General features: G+C 47.2%; 2 protein-coding genes across 2 annotated transcripts; one reads left to right on the top strand and one right to left on the bottom strand.

The window, feature by feature from the left end:
• The first annotated feature begins 956 nt into the window (after positions 1-956).
• On the top strand, positions 957-16,494 carry LOC146185386 (acetylcholinesterase-1-like). The gene is made up of 4 exons (XM_084606332.1): positions 957-1,577; positions 4,261-5,352; positions 6,664-7,091; positions 15,583-16,494. The coding sequence occupies exons 1-4, from the start codon at positions 1,563-1,565 to the stop codon at positions 15,752-15,754; spliced, it is 1,707 nt and encodes a 568-aa protein (XP_084462458.1). The 5' UTR covers positions 957-1,562; the 3' UTR covers positions 15,755-16,494.
• A 1,966-nt stretch (positions 16,495-18,460) lies between these two features.
• LOC146185387 (acetylcholinesterase-like) lies at positions 18,461-27,938 on the bottom strand. Its single transcript, XM_084607810.1, has 3 exons — positions 27,899-27,938; positions 23,070-24,546; positions 18,461-18,608 (listed from the first exon to the last, which is right to left on the bottom strand). The coding sequence occupies exons 1-3, from the start codon at positions 27,936-27,938 to the stop codon at positions 18,461-18,463; spliced, it is 1,665 nt and encodes a 554-aa protein (XP_084463936.1).

The following is a 27,938-nucleotide window of genomic DNA, read 5'->3' on the forward strand; positions in this document are numbered from 1 at the left end:
GTTCTTACCGACACCATAATCTTTAAACGCTTACAAGACGCTATGGACATTTTTCGCTTTTACAGTCGAAAGTGTGCTTTGCAAGGCTCATTATACCAGAATGATGGAGGTGAACACGTACAGAACGCCTATCTCTCCGCTGTCCATCCAGTGCGAGCCATCCACGAGAGCCATCCGCTCATGCAGATTCTAATGATTGATTACTTCCTTAATTGAAATATACTTCTTTTCGGAGAAGCCCCTGAACCCATGGGCTAAAATAGGCTTCCCATTTATTCATTCAAATTGTCCCTGTAAACTAGGCACTTCCTTGCGGGTCTAAAGAAACATCCGTGCGACGCATCGCAGACCACTAGAAGCGTCGAAAAGCTTCAGTTATTTCCATCGCTGAAGTGGTATATGAAAGCATCGCGCCACCTCCGCATCTTCCCTCGATTTGCGCATCTTTGGGGAACATCCTTTCGCGCATCGCACCCCGAAGCCAGCAAGCGGGGCAGTCTGTCCGCCACCAAAATAAACAAAGCAGCAAGGCACATGGGGCTCATCAACAAGCATGGTAGAGCAGCCTTCACCGGCGCTTTCTATGGGCGAGTTACAGTATAATCCGGCGCAGTCGGGCGCACGCATTCGCGGTCGGCGGCGGAGTGACGTCAGGCGAAACGAATCGTCATGGGCCCGTAACGCCAGGAGCTGTCTAGCCGGCAAACGCGACACGCGTCCCGTGCCATCATCACGCCGACGGTGCTCCTGGAGAAGGAGGGGGAGGCAGCAACAGTGACCTGCTAACCGTGATTGCATGCTGCGGATGCTCCGAGCGCCGGCGGCAGGGGGTGCAAAACGGGCGCAAGTTCCTTCCTGGCTTGTTCGCTTTCGCGGCACGATACGGAACGAAGGCGCGTGGTCCACCCTCGCCGTCTCTGGCGGCGACCACCGCGTGTCTTGCCGCCGTCGCGAGGGGTGTGCGTGTAGTAGGAGTGGGAAGGGAAGGGCTGCCGGTGGGTCGCCCGCGGATGCCCGCAACGGCAGCGTGAGCCTTTCACTCTCCCTGGCCGCGCCGGCCGAACCGCACGCGTGCTTCCTGAGCTTCCTCCGGAGACGCTGCCCAAATAATATCCTCGACTCTCTCGTACGAACTCTTCCGTCCGCATCACCACCGATCTGCTGCTCTGCCAAGCTCGCCAACGCGTGTCAGAGTGTTTATGTGCAATACGACGCCCTCTGCTTCGCCTTCTTGCGCTGTGGCATTATCGCCGCTGACGTCCACAACAATCTTGAGGACCTTTAGAGCGACGACGGCTTCATCGGTGGCATCGTCGTCAAGCGGGCACACGGAACGTCCTCCGCTGTGACGCCCTCGAGCGACCGACTGTCGGAGTGCCTTCACTCCACGCGTCTTCACCTCTGCACGAGTGTGTTATCCTCAGGTTGAGTGAATTTTCCGCGCGAAGAGAATTCAGGAGAAGAGCCAAGAATGGGCAGAGATTGATGTTCCTGTGTGCCCCTGTGTGGCAGTGAAAGAAGAGGCTGTTCATTGGATGCTGGTGCCGTAAGAGAGGATAGTAATGGGGCTCTTTGTGGTAAGTCTTTTTGCGGCAGCACTATTTGTCATCATTATTCACCTACTCTAGACTGATCTTTAGTATTTCAATTCGAACTCGAAAGGAGTCCGCCTGCTTTGCTGAAATTTATTCATTTTATCTTGATACTCTTGCATTGTGTTTACTTGTCGAATTTGTTCAGAACATTGAAAGTGTGGACGTGGCGCTGGAAGAAAAGACTACGCAGGCTATAGGGAGACGAGCGCTGACGAAGAACAGAGGACGCAGAAGACCGCGGTTATCGCGCTGAGTTAATCGCTCTTCGCCTTCCCCGCACATTTGGTGTTTATATGCGCTTAGATGGTCCTCGCCGAAAGGAGGTAAGTCCGGTCAGAAAATTTATACTTCACAAAAAGCGAGGCTGCAGTTGAAATTATTGGGATATTATCCTTTTAGCGTGTCTTAATAGAGGCCAATAGCAAGTAGCACAGTTGACACCAAGCAGCAATATGCTCGCTTGGGTTTGCATATCTATGCAAGGTGCACCCTTCAATTATACGATATTACTAGGATTGCAGAATAGTGCTCGATCTAGCTATGTCTTTCAAGTTCCGGTGAAGGCAGCTAAAGAATGGATGGCGTAGAGGGTTTTATTAGCTCCGTTTACTGCTGACAGTAAAACAATGCTTTCACACTACCATTTCCTTGACGCGAAACCTGAGTGGTCAGACCGCTCGACATCTGAACAGGAGGACGCGGGTTTGATCCAGGCCGTGGCGGTAGCATTTTGGTGGAAACCAACCAAAGGGCTTCCTTGATGATTAAAGAACGCTGTACTCAAACTTATCGAAGGCTGTTACTACGGCGTCTCTGACAGCCGACGTCACTTTGGGATGTAAGCTCTGTATACCACACCGCACTACTACTACTTTGTTAAAAGGGCATCTGTTTGGATAAAGGTAACTGCAAGCTCACTCGCAACAAGAAAAATGAAAGATATTTCCTAAATCGAGCTTAGGGTTACGAAAAGGACTGGGAAAGCTGCAATGGAGGGATGTTGGCTAAACGGGCTATGAAGACGCGGCTTCGTGCTGTAATGGGATATACACAGGGCCTTCCTGGCAAGCGCTAAGCCGATTCCTAATAAGCGATTGAAAGTATCGAATTGAAGACCTCTTTCTTAATACCAGCTTCATTTTTCCAAATACAGGACCAACGCTAACTGTTCTAGAGGCACAGGCTCGCTGATTCACGCAGAGGCACTGTATCTAAGCTGCCTGCAGTGATTGTCTCCTCTGTTGCGGTAAGGCTATTTCACAGTAAATGCACCATCCGGTTTCAGAGTTTTCTTTACGAGCGCGTTAGTTATTTCATGCTTAATATGTAGCGCAGCGCTGTTGTTCGCATTGAAGTGTGCCGAAGCTAATAGTAAAACGTCATTCCACGCAGACAACTTCATACACGCATGGTTAATTTCCAGGCAAGCCCCACTCAGGCACAAGGTCGGTCCACAATGTGAAAAACTTGAGTGGCATGAAAGACCCCTGAAGCTTTTGCTTTGTGGGCCGGAGCCTGCTTGTTCCTCCTACTCATGTGCCACCTTCGACGTGACATGCAAGCTAATGAATTTCTCATTTGCACTTTTTTCTTACACCATCTAGCGTTAAAGGAATTATCGTAGTCGTCATCCAGCGTGGAAGGAACCTATATTCAGCACAAACTGACAAAATCTTACCCACCCTACTGCTGTCTGTCTGCACACCGTTGGCATCCTCTGTATACGGTAGAGGTGTGCTGCTAAAGCCATGTGCAGAGCAGAAAACCTGCAGCGCTACGTCCAGCGAATATCTCAAAATTGGAAGAATAATGCAGTGTTGCATTTTTTGTACTATTTGAACATGACGCTTGTTACGCCACTTTTCTGTCGGAAGTGCTCATATAAGAATGCTGTGCATATTTCTGAACCTTTTACTTTGTCGCCAAGTAAGAAGGTGTATTCTCAGGCGTTCTTTAGGCAATCAATTTCTTTTACCAGGCTACCTGAGAAGTAAAAAAAAAAAAAAATGGGGAGGACTCGCTTTGGTCTTATAAGCGCGCACTTCGGGGGTAAAATTGATGAAGGCTTTCAGTATAAATATGTTTAATTGCGTAGTTGGCCGAAAAAAACTGCGATGACTGATTTCTCAATACCGTTGTCTCTCTAACAAGCTACAACTTTACTGCCTTCAGTTTCTTTATCTCTACTGTTCAGCACCTTAAGGGCAGCTATAAACTTAGAATGTAGTCGTGAGAGCAACAACACTATAAATACGAGACAACTACAAGGGCAACATACCAGACGAGACATAAGTAGGTTAAGGCCAGCAAGAACTGTATCAGAGCCTCGCTTAGTTGAGCCCTCAAAGATGACAGGCTTTGCTGGGCCCACTGCAGTAACATATCGCTGAAAGCCCTCTCTTCACCTGCCACACGCGAAGACACGGCGGGCGTTGTAACGCGGCGAAAGCGCACAAGGACGTTAGGCCGCTGTCTCGTGCGCTCATCACTTCCTCAAGCTTCGTAGTAAAAGCAGGCGTAAACGTGCGCGGCTCGTCTGTTCTCCACTCTAGAGACTATTTTTATTGCATTCTTCCGCCTGCGGAGTGCGCGCGTCGTGCATAGCACTTCCCGCTATTAAACACGTTCTTCTTTTATTTCTCCTATTTTCTACCTTCCGCTACAGAGGAATGCGATCCCTGCGGTTCTGCTTTGGGCGACGCTCGCCTCGTTGCGAGTCCAGCGCGCGGAAAGCATTCGTCCCAAGGACGAGCCGGTAGTGTCCACCAGGTCGGGCTACGTCATGGGCCGCACAAACGTGTTCTTCAACAAACCCATTGACACGTTCCTGGGAATTCCGTTTGCCGAGCCTCCCCTCCGAGATCTTCGCTTCCGAAAACCAATGCCCACGAAGCCTTGGGAGGGCATCTACAACGCCGTCCAGATGCCCTTCCCCTGTCTGCAGTACGACACGTTCGTCACCAAGAACATCACAATAGATGCCTCTAACAGCACCGAAGACTGCCTGTACCTAAACGTGTGGACACCTGCTTTGCACTGCAATTCCATCGAGCGCTGCGGACCAAAGAGCGTAATGGTGTTCTTTCACGGTGGAGGTTTTGACACTGGAGGAAACAGCTACTTCTTCTATGATGGTACTCAGCTGGCTGCGCTCGGAGATGTCGTGGTCGTGGTGCCAAACTATCGGCTAGGTGTATTCGGCTTTCTGAGTGCGGGTCACCCAGATGCGCCTGGAAACATGGGTCTTCTAGACCAGCTGGCCGCGTTGAGGTGGGTCCGAGACAACATCGCCCACTTCGGTGGCCGCCCCGACTCGGTGACCATTATGGGCCAGAGTGCCGGAGCCATGTCCGTGGGGTTCCACATGCTTTCCCCACTCAGCCGCGGTCTGTTCAAGCGAGCCATCCTCCAGAGCGGAAGCCCGTATCTCCTCCAGCCGGCGAGCCTCAAAGCAGGAGCGGAGCGCGTCCAGCAGCTCGCTGACGCTGTAGGATGCGGCAACGAGAACATAACCCTGTCGAGCCACAGACACCACGTCCTAGACTGTTTGCGTTGGGCGAACGCCTCGGCTCTGATGGCAGCTAATAGAGAGCTTAACATACTTAATCCGGCCAGCTACTTCCCTTCATATGGAGATGAGTTTCTACCCGACGATCCTCGCGTCCTGGTCGAGCGCGGCCAGGTTGCAGACGTGGAGGTTCTCATTGGAACCAATACCAATGAAGGAAGCCCTTTCGTCAACTACTTCATGGTCAAGGTCAGTGAAGGATCTCTTTCTATTGCTCTAATATAGTAAACCGCAGTTATTAGTGCCTTGTGTGGAGTCTGACCGTGCTATCCTTGTAATGACGAAGCTCCCTCAGATCACATATTCAATGGCTGCTTGTGCCACTGCGGCATGGAGTTTGAAAATGTGAACAGTTTTGCTCACTACGTCACCTAGAGATAAATGAAATAATATCGCTAGCTAGCATGCCTAATTGTTCAAAAATGATCACATTAGAAAGCTTTTGGCAGGCTCTTCGTATGTGCGTTATGTTCTTAATTTACGATGCACCATTATAGAGCGACGAAACCTGATTTGGTGACTGCGTAACGTGCAACCTTTCTAAGATTTTGCAAATCAAAAAAGGAGAAAAATATTTTTATTGGCAGCCCTAATTTAGACGCCCAAGATGATACACAGCCAGACCGCGAATCGCTGTAAGCTTTCGTTTTGGGCCACCAACACCATATGTCTCAGGTAAGATAAATGTTTGAATAGCGGTGAGAGGTGCGACATAGCTCGACAAGAGGCGAGGCAGTGTTCCGAGTTGGCGTGGAAGAAAAGGTGGCTTATGGCATAAAGGTAGCGATACAAGTTTTTGTTGGTGCTGCCTGGCAGGAGTTAAGAGTATACCGCAGAATTCACTTCCTCAGAATGTAAGGGACAAATTCAACGGAGTAAGATTATCTATGTGTGACCACATGCGTGTGTAGTGCAGCTTAATTAATATAGCCTTCTTGGTGAATACCCCTTCATCAACAATCGCTGGGCTCGGCCACTGAGTTTAATTTGTGGTCATGCAGAAGTGCTCTCAGAATCCCTGGAATTGATGGCGAGAGATCCGAGTATCGATGAAAACGAGCATACTTCTAAGCCCAGGTGCAAACCATGTGGTCTGTACTTTTTTGAAAAGGCTATATTTACTTTCGGTTATCGTTTAGGATTTCAAAGGTTATGCTATGACGTATGAATTAAGCGTTTTGGAACCTAGTAAAGCTGTCTTCATATTACGGAGAGCATGAAGCAGAGTGGATGCAAGAGCTGGTGTCAGCAAAGCAAAGACACTGTTCTTAATACTTCTTGCACGTTAGTGCTGCACGTTACCAGTCGTACGCTTCATACATCATAACAGAAGGCTTGCAAATTGAGAGCTGCCCGCAAACTTTAATTCGCTTTTTTTTTTAAATTGGTCTCATGAATGATTTGCTAGCTCCTTTCCGACGCAGTCTTTTGCCTCTGCTTCCGCAGCCTGTTCGATACCACTGGCCTGTAAACTTAACACACTTTCTTTTTCGACCCCAGGTGCTGCGGCAAGAGGATCCGCGACTGCTCACTCGGGATGAAGTCGGCTTCTATCTCATTCTGCTCTTTCACCACGTGTTGGGCGAAAGTCCGCGAGAGGTGACTTCGCACTACCTGCGCGATGTGAGACCCGAAGACGGCCGCGGAGCATTGGCAGCCGCGGGAGACGCCATCGGAGACTTCCTGTTCCAGTGTCCTGTGAATTACTTTGCCGAGAGCTTGGCAGCCAGGAACAGCACAGTGTACATGTACTATTTCGACCACCGGCCTTCGTTCAGCTGGTGGGAAGACTGGCTTGGGGTGGCGCATTTTGACGAGTTCTTCTTCGTCTTCGGGACTCTGTTCAGGGACATGCATATGTCCACCGTCGAAGAACTGGAGTTCAGCTCAAAGCTGATTCAAATATGGACTACCTTCGCCAGGAAGGGGTAAGTGGCAATGCATCTCTGCGTGCCGCTTAAACTGCCCGGTTGGAGCTGCGAATGAAACATTTTGCCACTGACTACGCGGTCGCGCCTGTGGCTTAGGTAACTTGGTTTGAATTTCTTGAAGCTGCAGAGTGCCTTTTAGCTACAGAGGAGCCTGGCTTGATTTCGAAATTTTTGATGTAGCAGCTAGATAACCATTCAGAGTACATTCCATGTTTTTCGGTTCAGCTTGAAAAGCGAAATCTCGTTCAACGTACACAATTGGGAGCAAGATTGCGAAATCTTTCAGAATCCGAAGCAGGAAAACTCATGAACGGAGCATTCCAGAGGCACGCCTATGTCAGTTGTTTACTTGTTGCGTGGCATGCATAACGCGTACGAGTAACCCTTAAGTTATCGCTTTGATCAGGTGTTTTACGGCTCCTGAGGCATATTTCAGGGCTGATAGCTCTTGCTTCCCTCGACTCAAGACCTCTATACCGTGACATGCTGCACAACGGCTCGCAAAAAGCGCACTTTTCGTCTGCGCGCACGAACGCGAATGCAAATTTCGCGCGGAATTCTAGGCCAGGCGCAACGCATGCACTCGGCGCCAGCCAGCAGCGGCGGTTGCATCGCAGGGCGAATTTCGACCCTCTTATTCGCGGGAGATCGCTAACGCGTACTCGCATGCGGAGATGCAAAGAGGAAATATCTCTCCACGCTCCAAAAAATGAGGGGCTAGGCAACCTTGAACGGGCACGCCTCGCCGCTTCTGACGATCGGCATTCAGCACCGCCAGCCGCCACCGTGCGAAGCGGCTTCCCGCAGAGCCCACAACACGCGTCGCTTAGCCGACGCCGAGTGGCGTAAAATAAAAAAGGAAAGAGTCTCGTCAGATCAAGGACGCATTACTTGGCTGGCGAAACAACCATTACCGTAGCTTGTTTACGCCTTTCCGTATTTCAATTGATTTGAGACACAATTAGTAAACGGCGCCTGTTGTGGCACAATAATGAGAGCAGGCGTAAACCTGGACGAGCCGTGCACTGACGCCTCCACCCGTTCTTTTATGCTTTTTACCTTATTTATATTGTTTTAGTCACCCGAGTTAAACGCCAGAGCGATGTATGAAGGAGGCGATAAACGTGCAATAACATCTTCATTCCTTGCTGCCTGATTTCATTACTATCGTACGCCAGGAAAAGAAAACAATGGATCATTCCACGGTGTGGCGAGGAAACTGGAACCGTGGACGAGGGAGAACATTTTGGAAGAATTCAAGCGGAGAGAAATCGGTTATAAAATTAGCGCTCCGTGCTGGGAGTAGAATTTGCGATGCTAATTCATTCTCGGGCAGTGGCTTTGCCCTGAGAAGCCTCGTACAGAGCCATATCGCAAATGTACGGCATATGCCTTCACAAAAAGAGCTCCTTGCGTCTCGCCAGTTTGCTCGCGGGACCATATGGCGCGCATGCTACAAGTGCGGGGCAAGGGCAAACAGTGACAGCATTATGAACGTGCTAGCAAAAAAAAAAAAAAAAAAGCAACGAAGTGTTTTTGAATTTTTATTTATTTGATGATTGTGCTATTAAGAAGAAATTTCAAAGCGAGATATGAAAACCCATAGATATAAAGCCGTAACAAGCATATTCTAGGTTATTTTGACGACGGACGAAGAAACAGCTTATAACCGCTGCATAGAAAAGATAAAGACGTCTGTGGCCCACGCTGCGAGCTGCTTGACGGCAGCATTATATATTTGCTTGCGCAATTTCTTCTATCGTCAGTACGCATGCGCCAGCTCTTTGCATCTGTCCCCTTCCTCGGCTTTCTCGGTGCGTATCGGGCGGTGACAGATTAACTGGCGCGCATATGCATGCTCGTCACCAGAACACGCACAGCACATCAGAGTCGCTGTCACGAGACGTGGAAATTGGCACGCCGTGCATGCATCAGGCAATTTGCCCTCTGTCATTGGCGGTTTTTTGCGAAATGCTCCGCTTGACAGTGCTATCGGACATCCCCGGGAAGATTTGGTTCGACTCTGCATGGGCATTAAGCAAATCTCTGAAGGGAGGCGGCTGAATATTGAGCAGGCGCTAGCTGGCAGTGGGTGGGTCTGGAATGAGGAAGTGCTTCGCCAGTTTTGAATGCAAACGAGCCGCGCTCGAGGCGTATCAAACTTAATTTTCCTTCGACCGACGTGGCCTCCAAAAACGAAAAGCTCATTACGCGCTGATTGGCAGCCAGCCAACGAGGTGCCCGCTTGTTTTTTAATCCTGTGCAGCGAAAGACTGGCAGGCTGCTGCGCAAGGCGCTTGAAGCTTGAGAGATCATATCCACCAAGCGGCATCGCAATAACGAGAACTAAACTACAAAAGAAACTAATGCACAGCAAGGTTAAGCAAGGTCGATATTTTCGGTAAACGCTTCAGTACAGCGCGATTTCCACTCGCGCTTTCTTTCCTACTCTAAGAGTGGAAAATAACTGACTTTTCCTTGTAGCGTCCTAAATTTCGATACGCGGAATTCTTATAAATGATTCAGAGTGAACAAAAAATTCTTCGCGCCTGTGTACGCCAATACCTGTGGTGAGGAATTATACGACTTGAAGGTTACCGCTCAGCGTAGTGCTTACCTATTGATGAGGGCAGAGACATCCTTATAAGTACCACCTATTGCAAGTTTGATTACTTCTATTTTTTCCTTCTTCCTTACCACACAGGGGAAGCCCATGATGAACAGCTGCTGCAGCGTATACACAGGTGGTTGGATTTAACTGTGAAGCAAAGTTCGCTGAAGTATGGAAACCATGGTTGCATAAATAATGTCATCTTAAGAACTGTTTCTCACTCCAATTTTCCACATAATGCTACCACATAACTGCTACTAACGTCAGTGGACATCTCCAGGCAGCAGGTAATGATTTCGTACGAATATTAGAAATCTAATTTTCTCACTTTACCCAGTTGTGTCTGCACCGCCCTATCAACACAGGGGGCCCTATATTGCGCAGCCATTGGTCAGCACCTCGTTTCATATGATAGTTTACACATGCCGTCACAATGATGATAATGACGATAGTGGTGGTCGTGACGTTCTACTTGTCGGCAACTGGTCACCACCACCACCATTATACCAGAACTGGCGGTATCATATATTGCCTACCTCTCCTCATTTGTCAGCCTCTCGTTTCGCACCATAGCCAGCAATATGTATAGCATGATATCAGTTCTTGCTTTACAGGTTGTAGCAGCCAAAGGTAGCGAAAAAAAAAGCGGGAAAAACAAGGGGTACGAAAACGCGGTTCCTGGCCTCTTATATGGTCTCCCCTGCTATTTTTCTCATTTCGCGCACAGGTATACTTAAAGTTTAGAAAACTGGGAGTAAACTTGGTAGGTCTCAACAAGAAAACGAGGAAGCCAGAAAAACGAGCCTTCAGTGAAAGACTATACCTACAGTTCGCGGCCAGGACAGAGCGGAACAGCTGTCATTGCTAATGGGTGTGTGCCAAGACTATCGTTAACTGGTCGCTCTTCCTCAGTGTTCTTATTGCTCTACAGTCTGTTTTTTGTCTATTATTACGTTATTTATACCAAAAAGCGCTTTAAATATAAAGCTCTGATGCAACAGAAACACTAACACACGAACTACAAACACCAAGCATTGGCTAGCACACCATCGTGATTATAAGCAAATATATTCTGAAGGAAAGTAATAGAGGCGTAGCGTAGGCTAAGATACAGGAAGAAATTAAAGTGGGACCTGAAACAAACGCGTGTTATGAAATTCTAGCCGAAATCAAGAAGAAATGGGAATGGGCAGGGCACGTATTGGGATAGAAAATAGCCGAATTCCAGAGCAAGAAATCATGGCATGGGCAGCACAAAGTCAACCGACAGGGTTAGTTTCGGAAGTTTGATTATGTGGATGCAGCTGGCACATGACCAGGTTAATTACGAGGATATGGGAGAGGAGATATTTTGTCGTGGACCTGTTGCTATTGCTGCTGCTAGGTGGTGGCGGCAGTAATGATCACCGTATGCAGACAAAGAGAAATGTGAGCAGAGTTTGCAGGGGTTCACGATATCTGTTATAAATACCGGCAATTATAACAAACGCTATTTTACAAAGCATAATAATTAAATATGATTTCTACAGTATGAAATAGAAACGCATAAGGGAATTGTTTTCACATTGCCCTTTATATATTGCCATAAATTAGCGAACAGTACAGAGAACAATAATCGCTTCATGAAAGTCGACTACATTTCTTTTTATAACTTAAGCATGCATACCCCCATCTCTCTTATCCAGCAAGACATAATAGCACAGTTGCTAAAAAAAAAAAAAAGAACAGGCTTCTGATTCTTCGTCCTAATTTCATAGAGCTTCAGGGTTCTTATTCTCTAGGCTTCGAATACATGATTCCTACATGTATCGTTATTTATAAGCAATTCTGGGGGGAGCTATACACTGATAAGATGGCAAAATGCACCTGACACAGAGTATAAATGTCGACTTCAGATGTAGATAAAAGTATGAATGTGAAAACATTGCTTGCGTCTTTAATGGCGCGGACAGCGCCTTGTCATCGGAGCGCGGGGACAGAGCCTGTCAGCACGTAATGTCGATCATCAATTCCATGGATAATAAATATAACAGTTGATTAATGACATGTTAATAGTAGATATAATTAAGTCAGTCAAACGTTTAAATAAGTGGTCAATAAACTGAACGAATTAAGCTGTGGACAAAGCGTACCTCTAGGAATTGTTATCCGAGTGTGTCCTCCAGACAAACAAGATATTTTCACCAAATTCGGTATCTAATCTAATTCAGTATGGTTAACTCGATGGTGACCTACAAATCTGGATGGGGTGGATATTTGGCCCTAGGGGTACCTAAAGTTCGATTTCGTCAAAATTCGAATAAAATTTACGTTTAACCAATTTCGATCGATGGTAGAACAAGAGAAACCAGGTGGCTGCACAGTATGAAAGAGCACTGAACAAGGATAGAGGGGGATCCTCAGTTTGCAAGCCGAGCCGCCAACGTTTCGACAACTAGACTTGTATTCATCTGGTCATCGAGTAATGCTAATTCAATGGTGACCTACGAACTAACATGGCCCATCCCCAAAATTTGGCCACCCTGGACCCTCGAAATTTGACTTCGCCCGAATTTGACCAAAATTGCCGTCAAACCTAATTTGGGTGTAACCAACTGAAATGTGAATCCCAAATTTAGGCCGGCCTCCCCCCAAGCGAGGTGCATCATGACAAAAGAAGTGCTTGTACGAGCTATAAAACAAACATCGAGGCATCGGTGCTCAAGAAAACGCGCCGCAGACAATATTTATACTTGTCCCTGGCTCGACGAACAAAACGGCAGGAAGCGCCCTGTTTGATCACACTTAACGTTAACTATATAGTAACTTCTTTCTTCTCTTGCGTTAATGCGACAGCGTTAAAGGTCAAGTTTTCCAGTGCATACTGCGTCGGCATTGTGAACGAAAAACCACTTGCACAGCTCTCGAAGTTGACATGGCCGTACGCTGACCGGTCGTCGGTGTGTGCGACGCGACGAGACCATTTGACATTGTCCAGTTGGTTTGGCTGGCGCTTCCAACTGCGTGATGTCACTAGACCACGTAACATGATCCAGTTAGCTTGTCAGGCGCTGCCAATTCGGGCTTTGCCTTGAGATGGGAGGGTGAGATCAGATTCCAGCCATCCGGTATACCCTCGGAGGTCGAAGTTCGACAAGTTGTTCCTATAGGCCACGTGGCACGTTAGTATACGGCTTGGTTGAAGGGGCATTTATATTTGTGTCGGGTGGAATTTCATATAACATGACGTATATTACAACTGTATGCTAATGAGTACGAGTGAGCTAATAAAGAGACGGGTTAAAAGGTTATTGACCAAGCGAGTAGCAAAGTGAACGGACGCGATCGAGGATCCGCAGGGAGAGCATCAGACGGGAGTCATTACCGTTGTCGCATAATACCCTTCAAGGTGGAGCTTAAGTGTCCCGCCACATTTGTTTATACAAGAAAGTATTTGAACCAATCGGTGCATTGCGATGAATTTTTAGACATTCGCTACCAGTCGTGTCTAGGCATAGGCAATGAAATAGCTAGTTACTGCTTAATGGTGTTAACGCTTCGCTTTTATATTACAGTGATGGGAAGTTTTGGGGTGTCGTAATTTTTCCGCACTTTCATAGGTCTTGAGCGCGAAGTAAATATGGGCGGATGGCCATGAGGCTGAAGTCTCAGTCAATGAACACGGTGCACCGAGAGCATGCAACATGCATTTAACGCCATGTAATCGACTTGTTAAATGTATAGTTTCAACAAATAGTTTTGGCCACTTGTGCTTTATGACGCAAATAATTTAATGAAGAGGAAGTGTTCGCTTTTGCGTTATTTCTTTTACGACTTTACAGCAATGAACAAAAGTTTGCGAAATGCAAATTACCGTCAAAAAACAGTATTTATTCGCGGTCATGCAAAATAAGTCGAAAAAGAGCAGGTATACGTAGGAGACCTGCATGCTCCACCCCCTAGAATGAATCTCTCTGCCTATCAAGTAAATATAGAAAAAATAGCAGCTACACATGAGTAGCAGCTCATGGGTGCACTTTTTGAAACAACCGCTACAAGCTTCTTGGTGGCGCCCCTATAGGCGGATTACGGGGACTATACCAGGGATTACGGGGATTATACTATACTCTTGAGAGTTCCTTGGACTGCCAGAAGATCAAATCAGTCGATATTGTCGACCATAAACCCTGACTGCTCATTGGAGGGTCAAATTCTAAAGTTAAAGCTCAGCTACTTTGGTCATCTGATGAGAAGAGAGGAGTCGCTGGAGAAAGATTTGATGTTGGGAAAGGTTGCGGGTCGCCGGAGAAGGGGTAGGCAGCGAACGCGATGGTTAGATGGCATTCTCGAGGCATTGCAGATGAAGTTATGTGATGTTAGGAAGATAGTGAGAGACCGGAAACTGTGGCGTGACATGGTCCATAGGGTCACAAAGAGTCGGACACGACTGAACGACTGAACTGAACTGAACTGAACTAGGTTGGGTGACTCTGGATCAATGCCAGCTGTGGATTCCGCGTTTCGTGCGATGTGCGTTGCCAGTGCACGATAAAGAACCTCACGTTGTCGAAATTATCCGCAGCCCTCTAATACGGCGTCCCTCAAGGTCTCAGTCACCTTGGAATGTTGAACTTTTCAAACAAAACTAACTGTGAACATGACAGTGATGATACTGAATTAAAAATTCGTTATTCTTTAACTATCCTTCCATTAGCTCTACTTTGCCATCTTGCACTATAGTGTCCTGCATCGACCAATAGTTCTGCATATCGAAATGTACAGAGCGCACGCTAGTCCACCTGGCGTTCTGCAAAGCTTCACGTTGTCCGCTCCGTACTACGTTGCAGTGAAACCTTGCGAGCGCTTTGATCAGCCTTTCAGCTCTCTGATAGCATGCGTTCTACTTTACCACGAACGGCAGCACGCGACAGGGCACGTGCAAGCCTGCCGGCGACGCGTACCGCCCGAGGTGACCAGAGCGGAACGCGGGCTCGCTCTTCAGAACACTAGCCGGGTTCATGTGTCGCAAACCTTTGTGCAATCCAACCGTAGCCACGCCCTTCGATTCCGCGACTCCATGACCAGTAGCCGCGTTCGCTTATTCGTGCGCGTAACATGGCCAATTACGTGTTAATCGCTTTTCAGCTCCAAACTGGATTCTTGTACAAGCTTTCACGAGAGCGACGACGCGTGCCGAGGGGCACAGAGATAGGCTAGATGGCAGAAGCTTGACGTTAGGCTCCGTGCGCTCGAATTCCGAATACAACCTTTACTCCAAACAGCACCACGTGAGTGCACGTGCTTCTTGTATCAGCACTCGTTTTGCTGTGAGCTCTGACTGTCGGCAACTAGCGCTTGGTAGGTATATCGCTGCGTGCCCTCGCAGTGCCACAATTGAGCTGCCCTGCAAAATGCCTACAGCTGATGAAGAAGTTCTCTATCCTCAAAATTTGCCTGTTGCAGCCTCGGCATGTGTTGCGTTGTGCGTGTCCGTGAACTACTGTCCACACCACCGCTTGGTCTCCATACATTATTCTGGCTTATTCCCTCAGTCCAAAGTTTTCATATCACAGGGTCTGCTTAACAGCGCAGCGACTAAAAAACTATCGAAATTTTTAGGGGACATGATAACAATCCATGTCTTTCAAAATTTTAAAACGTGCTGCCTACGGCACTCTAAGGTGTCGTATGCTCCACTACAGGCCCCAGAAGTAGATTACGTTGCATGTACGATCACAAATATGACTGTGCAAGCTAAATATAAGTAGGTGTTTTAAATCCCAAGGCATCATACCCTTTCCTGCTGCCTCGTTATGTGACGAGAAGCGATCACCATATGAAAATACATGCACTACATGCACTATTCTCGCTTATTTGCATTTCCTGATGTAAACGCAGGAAGGTACCCAAGATTCGAGGAAACCGGTGGCCCAAGTTCACCCCCGAGTGGCCGCTGCTCTTGAACCTGAGGCCCAAGAACTTCACAGTGGGCTGGGAGCCGCACACCGACAACTGCCGGGCCTGGGGGCGATACGTCAAGCTGTCGCCAGACAACGCGGTGGCCCGATGACCGGCCACGGCGACGACCGACGCATGTGACGCGCGCCACCAAGGCAAGAGCGGGCCTCGTAAACCAGCGATCCGGCAACTGCTGTGTCACACCAGTTCTGTTGACGACGAACAGTAGGACGTCGTGGTGCCTTTCATTGCGAAATGCTAACGCGTTCAGCACAGCGCTGCTCGAACCAGGCATCTCGGGCCGCTTCAGCTCGCTTGACGCGAGCTAAAGCTGCGGACTCTTTAAACAATGGTGTCAACTGCGGATACGTGTGTTGTACATAATTCGCGAACACAGCGCTGCCAGTCACGGTCGATGTAGCATGGAGTTGGAATGAAAGCCACGATAGTGCACCCCTTTGTTCGAGGTACGTGTACCAGGTGGCCATCCACTAATTAATGAAGCTGTTGAACTAGATCTGGTCATTTGAAAAAACAACAAAATCGACAAAGCCCCAATGTGCTTTTCATGAGTGTTTCTGATAACAGTTATCTGATAACAGAAGTTATAACTGCTAACGGTTATCGGTAGTTTTTAAAGTATTTTGGTCAGTTCAAATGACAGAAATTGCAGCTACAATTGGAAAGATTAAATCAATTAACGCATGAGTTTACTGCTCGCTTTACTTTCTAACCCCCCCCCCCCCCCCCCTTCCTTTACACCAATATCCAATCTCGTGAACTGTACAACTGATTTGGACTCCGGCGCACAGTGGCGTTCCCTGCCATGGCTCTAAGGCTCTACCACCGAGTCGGCGGCAAAGGAGGGGGGGGGGGGGGGGAGCGTAGAGTGTGTCAAATCTTACACCGAAATTCTACAGCACTATCGACTGAGTAGGCAGGTGGCTGCTCCGCCAGCCCCTAACCTTAATTGCAGGCAGGCCGTCTCCTGGCGTCGCCTTCGGACTGGGACATTTCCACACCCGCTTCTGATGAGTCATATTCTCCCAGGAGAACGATCCAAATACTATATAAACTGTGACTCGAGAGCGACCCTCGAATACATCATATGGGACTGTTCTCCCGGGAGGGGCCTAAGTCTGACGCCGCAACTCCGGGAGACCATGCTGCGCAGCTCGGACCCTGGGCTCCAGCTAGCCGCCATCCAGCTGGCCTGGGAAGCCGCCGGCCAACAACGTCTGCCGACCTGCATCTGAGGCGGGGCCCGCCATCCATCCCAAGCGACGGAGGGCCGGAGCTCCTTCCGCTGGTGTAAATAAAATGTTCTACTCTCTCTCTCTCTCTCTTGACAAATGTCCTTGGGAAGTTCCCAAATTAGTGAGGTGAAAAATTTCTCATTTAAACAGAAGCCTGGTAGTAGGGCCGTTTTATTGTTTTATGTAAAAAAATGATAATTTCAGAACTTGAGAGCTTTACAACAAAGCTTAGTGAAAATTGGGGTCATATATGACTCACCTAGCTATGACAAAGGCAGCGCCCAACGGCAGGCACCGCTGTTCGAAACGCGACGACGCACTTTAACGGATCATGAAATTGATCGCTGAGGAAAGGCACCGGCATTATCGTCTTGATGCGTATATTTCCCTGCGTCAGATTACGCTTTTTTTCTTTATTGCAAATGACGATTACGATGCGTGATGTCTAAGTGAAAGCAGAAATTATTCAATAAAATATGATGATCGGTTGTTTCAGATTCTGACATGCATGTGTCGGCCTCATTTGCACGGATGCGCAGAGAAGGTTTATTGTACGGGAATTATCGGAAATAATTACTCATAGATGCTAACCAAAAAGAAACTGACGTTGTCAAGCGGCATCATGGGTATTTTGATAGAAGCCAGATAAGCGAACGGCACTGTCACAATGGCAAGCTAAAATATTGAACAGGTGCTTGAAAACGTACAATCCCCACTTAAGAATTACGTACGAGATTTCGGAAATGGTTTTGAAAAGCTGGTTGCAGAACAGTGTTAATATGACACATGACAATACAATGTTCTTGCAACCTTCTAAATAAATGCATTGCTGCTCAACATTATGCTAAAATTTTGCCTGTAGTATTATTTTTTAATTGGTGCATGCTTAGACAACAGGACAAAAATACAGAAATATAGTTCAATGTGTGCAATGCACCATCATCATACAAGATCATATGGGTACACTAAAATTTCCTCATACGAACGTGCCCTGACTGTAATTGTATGTTTTAATAACGCTGGATGGCTTTGACGGCAAGGGAAAAAAAATAATACTGATAATAAATGTAACGCAAGTACGTAAGTAATGAAAGTAGAAAAAAATTAATACCGCAGATAAGTAGAATAAAAGCAAGCTTAAACACGCCGGAAAAGCCATAAAACGCCGATAAAGCTCATAATGAAACTGTAGAATCGGAATTAGCTATGGTTTCGCTTTTCTACACGTAAAGAGCCTTAAGCCCCCCTTTGTAATTTCTTGACCGCTTGTCCATTCCCACGTCCACAAGCGGCTGTCCTTACGAACCTTTATAAAGTGTGCGTTGCGAATAAAATATTTGGAATAAGTGATAGTTCTATGACATATCGTCCCGATACTTTAGCGCAGTTGCTTTATTAGGAATGTGCTCTTAAAGTTTGTCAGCTGAGGTTTGCGGACACAAAAGTGAGATACAGTTAAATGCAACCTCTATAGAACGACCTTTCGTGTTAAAAAAAAAAAAAAAAGAAAAAAAAAACATGTAGACTAAAATCAACAGTAGAGGCACGCGTACTCAGCGCGTTTATTGATTGAAGATAGCCCTGGACACCTTGTCGCAGTCGTCCTCCCTGTACCTGCCGGCCAGCGTCGGTTCGGGGCCGATGTTGAGATAGACGCCCTCACTCTTCGTGAACTGCGGCCACGTGACGTTCCGCAGTGATCCGGGCTCCCTGTGGGGACGCGTTCGCTTTTTGTTATTCCATCGAAGCCATCAACAGCAGTAGCCCCTGGCCATGCCGCTGGCGCTTTTTCGTGCCGATAAGGGGCCGCACGCGCGCCTCCGCCACAGGTCGCTCCAATTCTTGTGTGCAATGAGAATTGCGCTCAGGAAAAGAAAATAATAAGGTGGAAATGCGATTCGCCTATTTCGACATAGTGCGCAAGAAAAAAAAAAAAAGCCATAGCTCAGAGTGGCTTAAGGCATTCTGTGGTTCTGGGTACATGCATGCTGGCAAGACGGCTAAAGTGTTTTGGCGAGCAACTATTGAATTCCCGATACATTTCGCTTCTCTGCAGTTAAGGGCCATGTGCTGCGACTTGTGTCCATACAAACTGACCTCTTCTGAAAGGCACGGCCGGTGACTGGAGATTGCCACCATAAGCCTGACTACACACACTGTAGGGCAAAGGTCTCTGTGATATCCCTCCAGTTAACCCTGTCCTGTACCAGCTGCTGCCACGTAACCTCTTCAAACTTACTAAACTCCTCCAATCCACTTTACTTCCTGCCCATCTGTGATATACGCTTGCCTTCCTTGGAATCGATCAGTCGCCTTTGGAGACCCTCAGTTATCATGCATTCGCATTACGTGACCTGAACCTGTCTTTCGACTGGAACTTTACTAATTCGCACTTTCTTCCTGCCCAATTCTGCGCGAGTTGTTTTTTGTTCCATACCTCTCTCAGTGGTCCTCAATTCAATTTGAACCGTTTTCGTTAGCCTCCACGTCTCTGCTCTGCAGATGAATATTGGCAATGAACAGCTGTTATGCACGTTCCAAATACGAGGTATTGGTACCTTACCATTAATTCCATGAGAGTACTTGCCAAGCGCGCTCCGTCCCATCTGAACCTTCTAGTTATTTCGCGTTCGTGGTTCAGATTCACGGTTACTACCGGTCCCATGTATATGTACTCATTACCACTTCGAGCGCTTTGCTACCCAACGGGAATTGCTGTTCCTTTCTGAGGCTGTTGAACATTATTTTAAGTATCTATATAATAGCTTTAGGCTACTGTTTTGTTCTTTTCTCTTTCTGGTGCTTCAATCATGTTTTACAATTTTCCCCTGAGTTACTTAGAAACGCATTATCATCAGAGAATCGAAGCCTAATAGCAGATTTGCGGCGTATTCACCAGTAACCCTCATTCCTCACTGTTACCAATCGAGGAGCCGGAATACTTCCTCTAAGCAGGCGGTGATTAGTACTGACAAAGCATGTCTCTTTGTCTAAAGTGTTCTCTTGTGTGGATTTGATTACTTTTTTTCGAAGAATATGGTTGGTGGGTAGCAACTCTAGATATGTTTCGGTACTATCTCATTTGGCACCAGCGTCTACACAATGATCGAAATCTCTGCATGACTGCTGAGGTTCCGACTCAACTAATCCATGAAAGCGCAAAAAAGCAATACAGCAGAAGTGAGCTTCACTCTCAAACCCTGGAACAAAATTAATATTGCTAAACTTCACCCGACATCTCTAACATCGTGCGCGGGAAAGCTGGTGGAGAAACCAGCACAACTCTTCCCTACTCGCTAGCTAAAAGACAGCCTCATTCCACAACATGTTCGGGTTCCGAAGCCACTTAAAAACCCAAGATGCTTTTCTGAAACTCAAGCTTAGGGTCATCTATTCCACTCGTAAACGAGGCTTGCGCACCATACTGGAGCTTGAAGGAGTCCTTCGATAACGTCAGGCACTTTAAAATTCCGGACAACCTCCAAAGCAAGCACTGCGGAGTCCACACCCATACCTACACCAAGGAATCCCAGAACCCGCAAATGCACCTCACAGTGGGCGATGGGCAGTAAGCGGAAAGCTATAAGAGGAGAAACTTTGTCCTCTCCTCTTTATCCTGGGTCTATTCATTTCGGTAACAATAAAAAACGTAGGACCGACTGAGGACGCACTCAATAAGATCACAAACACGGTAACTTCCTTGCGTGCGCATGGTTGGGGACGTAGTTCTGCACCAACAAAGTGCAGGACTAGGTCTATAGGTCTAGTTTTTCTACCAAGTTAAAACTTCTCGTCTTGCGCCTCCGCGGCCGCAAAGAACCGACCAAATTTAAGATCCACGATACGCCCACTCCCGAAACGAACACCACGCGCTTCATAGCGCTAGACATCAATAACAAAGGGGTCAACACGACAGCTGCCATAAGCTCCGCGCGACGTGCGAACACGTCAGCAGAATACCCCCACGCAGTACGAACAAGAGTGGTTTGAGAAAGTATATCATCCAGTAAATTCAAGATTATCAGCCGCATTGCCTCCGCGCCCCGTATTTCAATCTACGGAAGAGTGATCTAAAGCATCTCGACAGCACACTTCGCAGGGCCAATCAGCGAAAGATAGGGATACCGGGCGTCCATAACAACAGTGGTGAACTCATACAGGGTAACCAATTAAAGCGAACTTCCCGCCCTATCTATCACTGCCACCGAACGCCATGACATACCACAATAATAGGGGGCAAACTCCATACTACACCTCTCCAGCCATCCCCCCCCCCCCCCCCACACACACACACACTCCGCACAATGCACCCCGAATACTATTAGGTCCGAGGCAAGGCACAAATCCAATGACATAGGAGCCATCTTCGTGAACTCTGCAGGCCACTGGGAGGGCATCAGAACCGCAGCCGTCAGTCGAATAGGCTATACTATATGGTAGTGGCTAATGATCAGATATTCAGACACCATAGACATTGAGGAGGCAATGACATACATGCATCCACATGAATACATATGCCTCAATTAAAGTGTTAAATTGGGCGTGTTAGTACATCTTGAACAAATATATAACAGCGCAAAGAGACAAGGACGAGGCGAGATGACAAGGACGGCGCTGAAATTCCAACTTTTATTGCGAACGAATCGCGTGAACATATATACTCTGAAACAATCAGGCGTCACTGTCAATGCATGCGCAAATAAGAGCGTTGTTTTTCAGAAAGAATGATAGAGGCAGAACTAACACATGCTTCTCCCCGATTACATATCAGTTGAGATTCTAGGATTTCTCGTGTTGCACGTTGTTTGCTTATTTTTTTTTTATAACAGTGTCAGCAAGATCAGGAGAACAGTCCTTACAAGTAAGGCAATGGGTGGCCAGAAAACCTTCAATAAAAGTTGGAAGTTCAGCGCCGTCCTTGTCGTCTCGCCTCGTCCTTGTCTCTTATATATTTGTCCATATGCCTCGTTTTTGACTCCCTAACTGCTTACAGAAAGCACATGTGGGGCAGGGTGTTTCCCTTGCCCGTAAAATTTGAACCCTAGCCAGGCACATGGACTCACACAGAGAAGTCGTACTGGTACTTCGTCATCAAGGCGTAACGCGAAACGAGAATGTACACGCCGCAAAGCGATTAATCCCCTCCCGGGATCGCTCATCCCACCTCTGGCGTGACCACACCCCATGCCTCAGAGCATATCGTGACATAATCCAACACGTGCGCTTAGTGAGACAAACATAAATCAAACGATTGTCATATCAGGCACTTACAAACCTGGTCCTATAACAACCAGCTATACTACAAGCTATTCACTCAAATTCCTCACTGCAAGCTTTGAGTTTAAAAATATCAACCTTTATCACATGGTATGGGTTTAACAAAACCACCAAGCCATATTCCATTAAATGCGGGGGCGCATTGGGAGGCTGCCCAGTCCAGCTCCGACCTCACGGACAGTAGAGAGAGTTTGGGCAGCAGCTACAGCTAACGCCGGCCCGGACTGAACACCTGGGAGGCAGGTCTTCAGACTTCAGTCAACCCCACCCTTACAACGTATGTCCTTTTCCTTCAATAAACGTTTTCTACTTTATACTACTACTGTGTATAGAGGTTGGATGTATACGGAGAGAAGTTTTCTATCCGATGGTTGCAAGCGAGGAAAAAAATGTACCGCAGAGTAGCCTTTGCGAAAGCCTGCCTGGTTTGAACTCTAGGAGTATCCTGATTTTATTACGACTGCCGTAGTAAATACCTTCCACGTAATGTATAGCAGGTTTCCTGGTATAAGTTTTCAAGTTCTTGGATTAAGATAACTAGCATTCTGCATCCCTTCACGTTCCGGTATGCTCGAGGTCATAAGGCATTGCGTGTACAGAGTAGCCAGTTTCTCTAGCGTGATCTCTCCACGGTCCTTCAGCAAACCTGAAGTTACCTAATCATCCCCAACTGCTTCTGCTCGTTTAGATTGCTTACAAGGTTTTTTCATACTTCGTTCTTCGTTAGCGGTGGCATGTCTGATTGCCCTGCACTGCTATCGTCCTGTAGATAGTAGCCACATAAGTGCCGATGGTTGCGTGGGTTTCTTGCATAGTTACTACGACGATACAGCGACGGGTAGCCCTACAAAATGAGTAAGCTTGAGATGCCACTTCATCAGTGGCTGGACTCACCCCTCCGTAGCGAAGCGAGCCCACATCCTGAGTAAGTCCTTGCTCAGCGCTTTCTCAGCCTCAGTGGCGTTCACGAACGCTTCGTCGATGGCATAACCCAGTGACAAAAAGATGTCTTCCATGTGAGCGGCTCCCTTCAGACGGCTGGTCGAGTAAGAGGGCTTGTGCTTGAACACGTACATGAACACCTTTGTGTTCACGTTAGAGGTGTCCTGGGCGAACTGCTTCATGGGACAATTCACCACTATGTCGCCTACGGCCTTCGCAAACAGGGCCTCAGGAGTATCGTCCTTGTACTTCTGGTCATAATAAGTGACCAGGTCGTTGTACCCCTGAAAGCCTAGGCCCACCGTCACGTTCTGAAGGTACATAAGGGCCTCGTTTCGGGTAAGTTTGGACGCATCGTACTTCGAGAACAACTCGAGAAACAAGTTGGCATAGTAGGATCCCTCGTTTTCAGTAGTGCCTATGATGACATTCTTCGGCACAGCCGTGCTCTTCAAATCGACGCTGGCGTCATCCTGAATGTCCTCGTACTCGTTCGGTATGTACAAGGTCTTCCAGCTGTTCAACTTGGTGGCAAAGTCCAGGATGCTCTCGGGAGTCCTGCTTTTTAGGCAGTCGAGCACCGTTTTTGGATCCCCCTTGCAGCCGAGCTTTCTCAGAAGCTCTTCGTGCTCATGCGCTTTTGCCTTGCTGTCTCCCTTCCAGTGACGCATATAAGGCGAGCCGCTCATCATGACTACCTGATGGAAGAGGTCCGATGCTCCAGTTACCGAGTGAAGGAGTCCAATCAGGGCTGCTCCAACCTGATGCCCCATAATGGTGATACTTTGAACGTTGCCGCCGAAGGCTGCGGCATTTTTCTTAACCCATCGTAGTGCCGCATACACGTCCATGAGGCCCTGGTTACCTTTCACTCCCAGTATAGATGAACGGAAAAAGCCGAAGACTCCTAGTCTGTAGTTTGGCACTACGACCATGGCGTTGCCGTAAGCGGCTAGATACTTACCGCTGTAGAAAGGGAAAGAGTTCCCGCCTGAGTAGTAACCGCCGCCGTAGATAAATACGATTATGGGATGCTTCGGCACGTTGTCAGTAGACTTTCGTGCCGGCACGTAGATGTTAAGGTACAGGCAGTCCTCGCTGCTATTCCTGTTGTCCAGAGTCATCCTGCCTACGTTTAAAGATGGCTGCGGGCAGGGGCTAGATTGATTTCTGGCATCTAGGAGGAACGTCCACGGCCTCTCCAGGTTTGGGAGCTTCTGGAACCGGTTGTGAAGCAGGGCGGGCCGCATGAACGGCACGCCGTAGTAGACGTGCAGCCGCCGCTCGTCGAAGGTCTCCTCGACGCCCTGGAGTGGCCCACAGTGCGGATACGACACGGGGGGAGTGTACTGCTTCTCCGAAGAGAATGTGACGACGGCCGTGACAGCAATCCAGATGACAGCAAAAAGGGCTCGGACAGCGATGATAGCTGCGCATGTGCGCGTCGCATGACAAAAAAAAAAGAAATATACGAAGGCATGTTAGAGGAAGGAAACCCTGGTAAATATTAATAACTCAGCTATAGACAATCTATGAGGCCCAGTAACACGGCATATAACTATGAAGCGGTCCATGTAAAGAAGTGAACAAGTGCGTTACACAGGGACAGGAAAAAGCACCGACTTACAACAATGTCGCCATGTCCTGCGCTTTCATTGCTACATGGGACACCAACAAGCTGCAAGCTGCTATTTTGACCCTTATAGAGCCTGCCGATCAGCTTCAACACTAGGAACAACTATGTTCAATGATTGTTATTAATCATTATAAATCGTCTGGACCTTCTGGCTACGGTGTTTTTCCGGTAGCAAAAAACGCGTTTATATCAGTTGATTGCGGGAAATCCTTTAACATGCCGAGTACTTTGTAATGCATTCCCATCCATCACAGCCCAGCTGCATACAACAAAAAATGCAACACAGTTTTCGTCTGTCACCCTTACAGCTACATTCATTCATGCTTGTTACACAACACAACACCACACTGACATGACGACAAACCTAAGGCTTGATGTATGATAAGTCGTCTAAGGCACGTGCAATAAACTTCAGTCTGGCATATTAAACGAGACCGAACGTCTGTCTAAATACGGTGACACATTGAGCAGGCAAAATATGTCAAGGTAGCACACTGCAAATAACGTACACAGTGCGAAGTATGCCCTATCACATTTCTAATAAAAGCTGTTCCATCTGTTGCGTGCTTTCAAAGAGAAGCTGCGACTCATAAGCAGCGGTGACAACACGGTTGCCATGGGCAATGGCAGCCAAGTGAAGTTTGGACAGAGGAGGTGGCACTCCCAGAAGTGCTAGCCGAAGAATGGTGAGAACACATGATTGAGGAAACATGTAATGACCGAATACTCCGTTTTCAATTGTTCTACTTTTATTTTGTACTTAAGTAGTTATCCTATACTTATGTAATATATATATATATATATATATATATATATATATATATATATATATATATATATATATATATATATATATATATATATACACACAGAAAGAAAGGCAGAACCAAGAACAATGATTGTTACAAAAATATTCTGCTATTCATATATATATATATATATATATATATATATATATATATATATATATATATATATACATACTTATATACTTCGGGCGAATGGAACCACTTTCCCGCTGAAATCGTAGGCATCAATGATAACGCATTGGCTACCGTTGTATGAATAGCAGAATATTTTTGTAACAATCATTGTTCTTGGTTCTGCCTTTCTTTCTGTGTAACCCCTCCCTTTTTAATGTATGCGGCACTGAAGGTTCAAAAATAAGTAAGGTGCAGTATTGAATAAGGGTCTGATTGGCTAAGAGCAAAACTTAATCGCTCATCAACCACAAGGTATTGCTTAATCAGCCTCATAGTAGTTCATAACTGCCTCCTTCCTAAACTCATGAGACATATCTGTGCCATTAAACGTGTTGCAAGCTTTTTATGTACCACAAGAAAAAGTTTTTCCTTTTTTTTTGGGGGGGGGGGGGAGGGGGGGGGGAGGAAGGGGCTACAATTCCAGATTACAAAATAGGCTTTCCATATTATGACAACGCTCTGTTCAAATGGGAGATTATCTTTTAACGAGCTTAGAGGTAAAGCATCGTAGCTGCCGTGAGAAAATCATAATGAAGCTAGGACGGCTAATTGGGCTGGTTGATAGGGATTCATACTATAGGAACAACGCAAAACAGCGCCTTATGTGTCCTTCTTGTCCATTGTCTTTTTTTTTTTTTTTGCGCTGCTCCTATAGCATGATTAAGCATTAAAGCGACTCTGAACCACCACATATAATCGGCCTGCGTTAGCATTTGCAAACCCCTGTGGCATAATATGCTGTCGACAAGGTCACTTAAGCCGAGGAGAACGGGTCCAAAAGACAATGTTGTACCGTAGTACTGATATGCTTGGGAGGAGGGGGTGAATAGAAACGCTGCACTGCACTCTGCGTTGTTACTCTGTTACTCGTGCAGGTATTGGGACTGCTGTGCCCTAATATTTACACGGCAGCTTTTCCGGGATAGAATACAAAACTCCACACCGAAGGCCGACATGTTGCTAAAGGCATGTTTAGAGCTCTCCCCAAGAGAAGAATATTCTACGAGTATTTGCACTTGAAGGCAGTCTGTCCTCATGATAACGTGCCAGCCAGTGTAGGTGTGCTCAATAATACAGTCCCCAGCCCGTAACTGACATGTAACGGGCTGCTGCGTCTCTATTGGGCAACGAAAGCCATTTGTTCGCTGCAATGGGAAGCAACAAAAGCCAGCGTACGAGGCTCAACAGGCATTCTTGCTTTCTCCTTTTTATCGCTTCGTGGCGGATATAAAGAGCCCTGGAACAAAAGGTGCACTGCCCACATGGTCACACCAATCGACCTAGCGATTTTGTGAGCACTTTAGACTTGTAAGACATATAACTTCGACGACAGCCTACGTGCGAGAGGTAAGCAATTCCATACCTGATCACCTATAGGCTGACGCGCCGCTTGTTGTGATGTATGACTGGAAGTTTTCAAAGCTTAAATTATGCGTTCGTGTTCTAAACCGTTGCAACTCCAACGGTATTGTCTTTTGACCCTATACCTGGCCTTCAAAGCCCGGAAAGGCTGAAATTCAAAATTTTTAGCTTTTACTGCAAGCATTTTAAGGTCAATGAACCTCACCTTATTGCTCGAACTTGCTTAGAAAAATACAAAACAATATGAAGGAGGGTCGCTATCGAAATAAAAACGGCATCGTTTTCCTTTGACAGGTTCACGGGCTTGGGTTTGACATCGATTTGAATACAGGTGAAATTAGCCTTGCGCAATGATGCTAGCAGTTGTAATATCATAAAGAGATCGCGATACTGGATTCGGGCCAGACATTTGGGGGCAAGACGCTGCATCGCAGCAGTACTGAGTCGCAACTCGTACAAGCAGCTGGGGGTTCATCTATCTGCTCCACGAGGTAGGGATATGTTGAAATTTATCTTGCATAAGGCGCCTGATCGTCTCAAATTTGCGACTTTATCGGTCTTATTGTGTGCCAGGCGGTAGGGCAACGCGGCAGGCTGCGACCACATTCATTTGATGGCGGCTTGAGCGTGACACGGTGGCGGGTAACAATGAAGACGACGCGCAATGCGTTGAACATTCGGTGAAAACTAATAAGCCTTAGCTTGGTAGAAAGCTCACTCGGGTCCCATCTTCACGCACGGTGCACCATAGAAGGCTTCTAGAACGCGCCGCGGCTGACAGTAATGAACGATTTACTCACAGAACTCCGGGATGTCATCGATAGACCTCTCTTCCTCCAT

Source organism: Amblyomma maculatum, chromosome 6, assembly GCF_055883805.1.
Source record: "Amblyomma maculatum isolate TAMU_Amacu chromosome 6, ASM5588380v1, whole genome shotgun sequence".
Lineage (NCBI taxonomy): Eukaryota > Metazoa > Arthropoda > Arachnida > Ixodida > Ixodidae > Amblyomma > Amblyomma maculatum.

Coding starts and splice junctions, on each gene's coding strand:
- LOC146185386 (XM_084606332.1), top strand. Junction 5,353..6,663: donor TCAACTACTTCATGGTCAAG/GTCAGTGAAGGA, acceptor TTTCGACCCCAG/GTGCTGCGGCAAGAGGATCC. Junction 7,092..15,582: donor ACTACCTTCGCCAGGAAGGG/GTAAGTGGCAAT, acceptor ATGTAAACGCAG/GAAGGTACCCAAGATTCGAG.
- LOC146185387 (XM_084607810.1), bottom strand. CDS start 27,938: ATGGAGGAAGAGAGGTCTATCGATGACATCCCGGAGTTCT. Junction 24,547..27,898: donor CGATGACATCCCGGAGTTCT/GTGAGTAAATCG, acceptor GCACATGCGCAG/CTATCATCGCTGTCCGAGCC. Junction 18,609..23,069: donor GCTCGCTTCGCTACGGAGGG/GTGAGTCCAGCC, acceptor GCGTCCCCACAG/GGAGCCCGGATCACTGCGGA.